The 8,100-nt window shown below is 45.6% G+C and overlaps 1 protein-coding gene across 1 annotated transcript; it reads left to right on the forward strand.

Annotated features, from left to right (window-relative positions):
- The first annotated feature begins 283 nt into the window (after positions 1 to 283).
- Positions 284 to 5,360, forward strand: NYX (nyctalopin). Its single transcript, XM_010196593.2, has 2 exons — positions 284 to 305; positions 3,649 to 5,360. The coding sequence occupies exons 1-2, from the start codon at positions 284 to 286 to the stop codon at positions 5,046 to 5,048; spliced, it is 1,422 nt and encodes a 473-aa protein (XP_010194895.2). The 3' UTR covers positions 5,049 to 5,360.
- Positions 5,361 to 8,100: the final 2,740 nt, after the last annotated feature.

Consider the following 8,100-nt stretch of genomic DNA (forward strand, 5'->3'; position numbering starts at 1 on the left):
TGAGCTCGTGAAAAGGTGTAGCACAAAGCTGCAGGATTCCCTGAGAAGGTCAGTGGTGGAAGGAAGATACTCACCTGGAAGGTGCTAGGGACTTCTTCAGTTTGAAAGCATGTGGGAGAGAAGCTTTTACCTTACTCTTCCTTTCTAAACATACACCTTATTGTGGGAAAACAATGCAGGGAAATGACAGAGGATGAAACCTGTCTCTGCTCTTCCTGTGTGCTTTTAGATCCCTGAAGTTCACTTGCCAGACCTGAAATGCCACTAGTGAATATTCAAGGTAATGTTTGCCGTCATTTTTAATGGTGAGTATACACTTATTCTGCATTATCAGGTAGCAGGTTAGACAGGTCCTTTGGAAAGGTGCAGGTTAAATACTCAGTTGTTGCAATCATTGCCTCTTTACCTTTTCTAAAGACTCTGCAGCATTTTTTTTGGTCCCTCATTTTTCCTTTCAAATACTGAATTCCCGTAGTATTTAAAAGAGCAAAAGAGATCATTCCTGGGTGGATTTTTAAAAATTCTTTAATCTCATGAATATATTTGGCCTTACTGCAGTATTTTATCCTTTTTCTTAAACATCTCACTTGAGCATCCTCTTTGTCAATGAGTTGGAAGCATCTGTCAGCTCTTGCCTTGTCTGCTGACACATTGTTAGAAGCAAAGAGCATCTTTTTAAGGGAAGAGGAAGCAGTAAGGAAGGAGAGGTTGGAATGTTTCAGGCTACATTGGTCAGAGGAGACTTGGCCAACAGAGGACATTTGATGTCCTGTGCTCTGAGTATCGGCTCTCCTGAGGGTTTGGTGGGGTTCAGTTGGAGGATTCTTTTTCTGACTTCTTTTGCAAGAGAAAGAGGGAGGATTGCCTCAAAGACTTCGATGCCAAAGGGCTCCTCTGACCTCTTATTGCCAGGTGGGTATTTTCCCATTGGGTGGTTCTCAAGTACTTGCTTTCCATGTACTGCACAATGCACAAAAATACACTTGTAAATAGAGAACATAGAAGTGTGCTGTGAAATGCCACTGGCAGAAGACCCAGAAAACCCCTTGTGTATAAAGAGAACAGGCTGGATATGACTTGAGTACAGACATTTCCTTAATCAAGTGATTAGAGAACAAGCAGGGAGGGGAAGAAGGGGATTTGATTATCGGTGTGCTCATACCTTCGCTGTACACAGCGTACACAGCTGCTGGCGGAGGTCTGCTGCCTGCTCTGAAGACCAGAGATACGACTGAGCTTAGGGTAGCTGTAGCTAAACATTAAACTTGCTTGGGACAATCTCACATATAGGACAGCCTGTGCACATGTGCCCCTCTGGATGTCATCCTGAATCCACGCAAGACTCTCATTCCAGCAGCAGCACTTGCATCCATCATTTTTCCAGACAGCCACCTGTGGTCAGACATTTGGGAACAGGCAAATCCTTAATCTGTCTGACCCTCAGTTTATGTAACCGCCTAACAAAAACAACATATGCCCTTGTTTGCAAGCAATAGCGTGAACTGGTGCAAAGGATAGCAGATGAGGCAGTCCCTGGGCTACTTGCACTTAGAAGGAGCAATCTGAGGGCCGTGTGTTGTTCCCCATCTTGTCCTCAGACTCCTCACCTGTTATCTAGCCAGGGTCCCTGACTGAAGGGGACTTTCCTTTAGCTGTGGCTGTTAGATAAGGGCTCAAGAAATAGGAGAAGAGCATGCAAACAAACAAAATGTCAACTTGTCTAAAATCCTTTCCACCTCTCAGAGTCCTTTACTATCATTTACCCTGTTTTGCTAATTCTTCAGTCATGATAGTGTGACAGGGCTTGGTGTGACCTGAATTTCGATAAAGAGGCCACTGCTACAGTCTTTCTGGGATGCTTCCTTTCTTTCTAAATCCCTGTTCTATGTGCAATGACCATGTTGGTTCCAACAGAGCCAGGCCGGGCAGCTCCTGGATTGATATCTTGTGAATGGGGATGTGTCCAGCAATTGGTTTTGCAAGCCTCCTGCATGAGGAAGCCACAGGCAGAGTAAACTCATAGACACAGAACTGTTCATGTTGCCTTTAAAAAGGATGGAGAAAGGGTAGAGAAAGTGCAGCTGGAACTGTAGTTTTGTCTCTACATTAAAGCTTTAGGGGCTGCAAAAATAAAAGCTTGGCACTTGCTGAGGGTGATGCTTCCCAGCATATCACCCGTCAAGTCTGTCAATGAAAATGCCCATTGGGAATACAACTGTAGTGGGTAATCGCTGTGCTGCCAGCCGGAGGGGAGAGGCAGCCCAACTGCTGGGAGCTTCCCTCCACACAGTCAGCAAGGGTGTGGGGAAAAGGCTGTTCCTCGTCTCAGCCCTTGGGGCTACCAGGCATGCAGCAGCCGTGACATGACCCCAGCAGTGCTGTAATAAAAGCGGCTATTGACAGAGCTGTTGGTATCTCATGTCTTGCTGAAAAAGAGATATAAGCGTTATGCTTGTGTGGGAGCCAATAAAATGCAGCAGAAAAACCAGTCAGTACCCATACCACCGTTTCCTGCTAGTGACCACATGGAGAGTTTGCTAGTGTGGCTGCTCATTTTATTGAGCGGCAGGTAGGATGTGCCTGTGAGAGCAGCTGCAAGATGAGCTCTGCCTTCAGTTCTTCCTCCCTAATAAGTTTATTTTGCAGATGTTTGTTTAACTGGATGTTTGTTCTCCACAAAAATGCTTGTCCGTTGAGGCTGATGCCTCCTGCTCCTTTCATTCTTCTCTGAGCTTCTCTTCAAGAGCTTTCCCCTCTTTCTTGTTGTACATCTGCCTGCATGGGATTAACTTGAAAAGAAACTACAATAGCCATATACCTCCTGTGTCAGGCTGGTAAAAGTGCAAAGCTGCTGCTTCCATCAATCATAAAGCACTATGGTGATTGTCTTGAGAATGGACAAACCAGTAAAAACTGTGCTGGAGGTGCAGAGTATCTCATCTATGATAAGACCACAAAGAAAGGAGGTGAACAATATCCTTTGACTTTTTTTCCTCATGCTGTTCTACCAGTACACAGTGGGAATGTGTTGTGAAACATAATGCATCCTTAAGAACTGATAGTTCCCCTTGCAGTGCTGCACTAGCTCATGGCTCCAGTGGAGAAACATTAGGTTGGATGAACAAAGAAAAGAAAGAAGCAAAAAGCATGAGTTTGACATGCTCAGGCAGCTAACTGATCTCCCTTTCCCGCTGCTGGATTACACTGCAGTGGTATGCCTCCCCTCTACCCTACCCAGACGTACTGCAACCCACCCACAGCTGCTGGCCTCCAAAGCATCTCTCTCTGCTCCCGGGCAAACCATGCCCCTATCAGCTTGCAGAGAAACTAAAATCAGAGGGATACTGAGAAATGCTTAGGTCTAGGTGAATCCCCTTCTTGGGAGAGAAATTAATCAGAGATGACACTCTAGATGATGTTATATACACATATACACCTTCTCAGAGGGTTTTAAAGATTTTTAAGGGTCTGTCATGAGAGTTCCTTAGTTAGCACTGGCATAAAAGTAAGTGGGTGGCAATTAGCCTGGCTAGAAGGGAGGCAAAGACAGGGTAATTTCTTTTTCCTGTCATGACTGATGTATTTACTAACGCTGCTTCCTGGTTCTCTCCTCTGCTTCCCTGGGGATGGCACATCCCCTTCTGGCAGTGATCCTTTGGGTGCCCCACGTGCAGGCAGTGTGGGCCTGCGTGCGGGCCTGCCCGGCCAGCTGCGTGTGCACCCAGGAGCGGAGCTGCTCCGTCCTCTGTGATCGTGCTGGCCTGGGGCAGATCCCTAGCGAGTTCCCTTGTGAAGCCTCCTCTATCAACCTGGACAAAAACAGCATCAAGTTCCTTTCTGAGAGGGCATTCGGGACCTTGCCTTCCCTCAAATCCCTGTCGCTCAACCACAACAATATCTCCTTCATCACCCCAGGGGCTTTTAAGGGGCTGCCCAGCTTGACCGAGCTGAAGATGGCCCACAATGAGTACATTCGCTATCTCCACACACGGACTTTCACTGCTCTCAGACGGCTGGTGAAGCTGGACTTGGCAGACTGCAATCTTTTCAACATCCCAGACAGGATCTTCATCGAACTGCATGCTCTGCAGGAGCTCTTCTGCTTCCAGAACAACTTCCGGAGGATCCCAGGTGCCATCAGGGGCATGGAAAACCTGACCCACGTTTACCTGGAGAGAAATAGGATCGAAGCGGTAGCCTATAACTCTCTGCAGGGCCTGAGCAAGCTGAGGTACCTGAATCTGCAGGACAACAGGATAAACGTCATTCACGAGCGAGCTTTTCAGGGCTGCCAGAAGATGGAGTACCTGTACCTGAATGACAATTTGATCAGTGAGCTTCCAGAAAACTCCTTTGATGGCTTGAGGAGCCTGAAGATGCTCAACCTAGGGGGTAATTTTCTCAGGAATGTTTCTAACACATGGTTTAGGGACCTAGGGGAGCTGGAGGTCCTCTACCTGGACCGCAACAGAATCAACTACATTGAGGAAGGGGCTTTTGAAAACCTCACCAGCCTGGTCACGTTGCACTTGAACAGCAACAACCTGACAACCCTGCCCTTTTCTGTCTTCCAGCCGGTGTACTTCCTTGGGCGGCTGTACCTCTTCCGCAACCCCTGGGAGTGTGACTGCCGCATCGAGTGGCTGAAGGAGTGGATGGAGAATTACAGGCTTGTTAGGGATATTCCCTGTGCCTCCCCCTCCTCAGTGGCTGGGATTGACCTGATGGACGTGGTCTATGAGAGATCACCAGAAGGGTACTGTCTTGACCCGGTGGAGCTAAATGTCACATCCGAAGGCCCGACCCCAAGTGAAGAGCCTTGGTCTACCACAGAAAGCAAGTTCAACAGCCTTATCTCCAAACTCTTGCTTCAGATGGGCCTTCCTGAAGAGGTGACAAATGCTACTGAAGTCTATGGCAACACGACGCAGCTGGATGGATTGACTGATGGAGTGTCTTCTGGGGTGGAGGAAGACAGTATCAAGGCCATTTCCTTTTCTTTTTACCTCTTAGCACTTTTTACAGTGATGGTTTTGCAGTCTAAATAGTTTAAGGTGCTGTGTGGACCGTGGGTCCTGCTTAAGCATTTAGTTCCTGTACCTACCTAGTTTGTATCGTGGGCCTCCAGTACGTAACTGTCTCCAGACTCTCTCGGGCTGGGTTAATTGTATCTGGCTCTGGAATCCACTGGGAGCTGGTGGGATCCATTTCAAGGCTGCGTCCAGATCTGAGTGAGAAACCTGCCCTGTGGGATGTTAAAGCCTCCTGGGCATCCACAGAGCTTTGTGGGAAATGAGCAATGAAAGAATAGCAGTAAGGTTGAGTTTTGCTTGGAGATGTGCAACATCTCCTGCTAGGAGTGAAGGGAGGAAGGGTCCATACAGATGGACGTGTGCTGTTCTCTATTGCTGGGCCAACTCCTGTTGACCCAACCATTGATTTTATGAGAGCAAGACTAGGCAGCAAGATGAGACCACCTCTCCTTATCCTGCCAGACACCTATACTCACAAGGAATGCTGCTGAATGCTGGTGAACTATTCTTGATTGCTACCAGCATGTAACAGGAGGAGTGGGGCTATCCTGGGCAGTGTCCAGGGAGGCAGCATTAGCCCTCATGAACAGGAGAATGGGCACAATGTTTCAGCTATGACTACAGACAAGATTTTGATCCTTTCTCCCCGTGTTCTCCTGGCACAGGTGCAGGAGAAATGGACCATATTTGTCAAAACATTCTTCTTTGAGGCAAAGCTATTTAAACTTCACAGCTTACTTGTTAACACCATTTCAACATGGTTTTATTTTTCAAGGAACGTACTGTTTCAAGGAATATATTGTTTTTATTTGTATATTGTTTCATGGCATGACAGCAGGGGCAGAACATGGTGATGGCAAATGCAGCCAGACCCTACTATATGCTTTTTATTTCCACCACCAACGTGTACCACATAGTGTTTCGTATCATGTCGTGCTAACCAACTATGGCATCATTTTCTTTCATATGGAATCTTCCATGTTTTGTCTTTGAAATCTTCAATGAAAATTGCTAATATGACCAGAAAGAATTACCATGTTTTATGTATCAGAGCATATTAATAAAAGAATTTGCTATTTTTCTCACAAAAAGAAATTTACTGCTCAACCCCCTTTATTTTTCCCCAGGTCCTTGTATTCTTTTGGTGTGTTTTTTTTTGTAGGCTGCTCAAATGGATGCACATGAATGTCATTTTTAAGGTCTACAGCAAATGGCAAGATATTTATTGTAGCACAAGGAATAGACACGTTAACTTAGAACATGGCTGTGCTTTCTTTTGTGTTAAGTAGTAATGCTTTAAAAGAATAAGTCACTATATTGACATACACTTCTGTGATAGTTAATATTTTATATTAAATTGTTATACATGGCTTATCATACTATGATGTACATGTTCATACAAAATGATACAATACATACAACCCTTTCTAACTGCTCAAATGCCATGATTTAGGCTTAAAAAAAGAAATTCATTAAAAAATCCCTATCCAACATTTTCCCAACCCCTTGTTTTTTTCCCTACCCCTGCCAATTCAACAGAAATATGACCTCCACCCCTGCCTCGCCTTGATCCCCACAGATACCAGAGCAGCAGGAGCAGAGAGGGAGCTGCCCTGGCTCACACTTTGCTAAGGTGGTGGTTCAATACAGACATCACGTTGGCTAAAAAACTCCTAAGAGTAGGTGTCCTTGCCTCTGCCCCTTCCCCTAGTCAAACACTGGTGAGTACCCAAAATCATACACAAAGGACAGGCCAGCTGAAGATGAACTTTTGGCACAGACCATCTGAAACATAGTGGGTAATATAAAAATTGATGCATGATGACCCTTTTTTTAACAGCTCCTGTGCCCTCTTATGTCTGTGATTGCCTGGGAGAACTGCAGAAGTAAACAAACTTTTTCAAAAGAGGCTCAGTGCTTCAGCACAGGTGTCTTGGCTCAGGTCTGTTCACACCAGAGGGGCCAGGCCAGCCATCAGTGAGAGTTAATACCCTCAGCCTCAAGAAGCACTGGCACCCGAGTGTATCTATAAACAACCCCATGGATGGTCCCACCGCCTGTGGAGTAAACAGCTCTGGAGAAAGCCAACATCAACTCATGTGCAAAATTATCATACACTCCTGAACTCCCAGAGCAGCTACCATATGAGACAGGGAAGCTGCTTTTTTGCCTGCATGTTTTGCTAGCAAGAAGGAGGCATCTCAAGCGGTTTCAAGACACACGCCTTGGGGCAGCCTGCTTTGGTCTGCAGCACTCTGCCCAGGAAGATCTACTGCTTTCGATTTGTCACCGGAGGAAAGCTAAGTACAGGGAAAATCAAACCCTCCTTGTTGTAATGGCTCCTCAGCTATCTGTAGCTTGCCCAGAGTTTTTTCCCCAGGGAAGAAAGATGCCAGATGGTTTGATAAATGCCTATTTGACCTGTTCTGTGAACTAAATTCAATGAGTTTGGATTTCCAGGCTATTTATGAATCCATTAATCTTCTTAAGTGCTAAATTCATCTGTGTATTATAAAAGGCTGTTTTTCAAACCTAGTCCAGCCCAGTGCTGTAGAGGCATATTATGTTAAGGATGCCTTTACAGGAGCAGTATTTCATCCTGTCAGGGAAGGTTTATCAATAGGATTGCTGCAGATGGTAGGACATTGGGCACAAATGGTTGTATTTCACTTCTTCTAAGCACTGATGCCTCATGAGTGAATTGTTTTTATAACCCACGTTTTCATTTTCTGCGCTGAAATACATTAAAGCTGAAGATCATCTTACTGTGCAATTGTTGAGTACGGCTTTCAAGTTAATTCAGGCTTCAAAGATACTTCTGTTTATCTGCAAGAATGGCAGATCTGAATGTGAAGCATCTTAAATTGTAGGTTTTAGCAGAGATTGCATTGTCAGGTGATGGACAAGGGGACAGTATACTTTACTGTGTACCAATGAGGTCAGTGGCCTTTGGCATAGATGATTTAAATGTCTCTTTTAGTCAAACAGCCTTACAGTTCGACCCAGAAAGCTTTCCCTGTGCTGCTGTACTGCAGCTGTGGCTATCTAGGTGTGTGGGAGGCATCGT

This window comes from Colius striatus, chromosome 1 (genome assembly GCF_028858725.1).
Source record: "Colius striatus isolate bColStr4 chromosome 1, bColStr4.1.hap1, whole genome shotgun sequence".
NCBI lineage: Eukaryota > Metazoa > Chordata > Aves > Coliiformes > Coliidae > Colius > Colius striatus.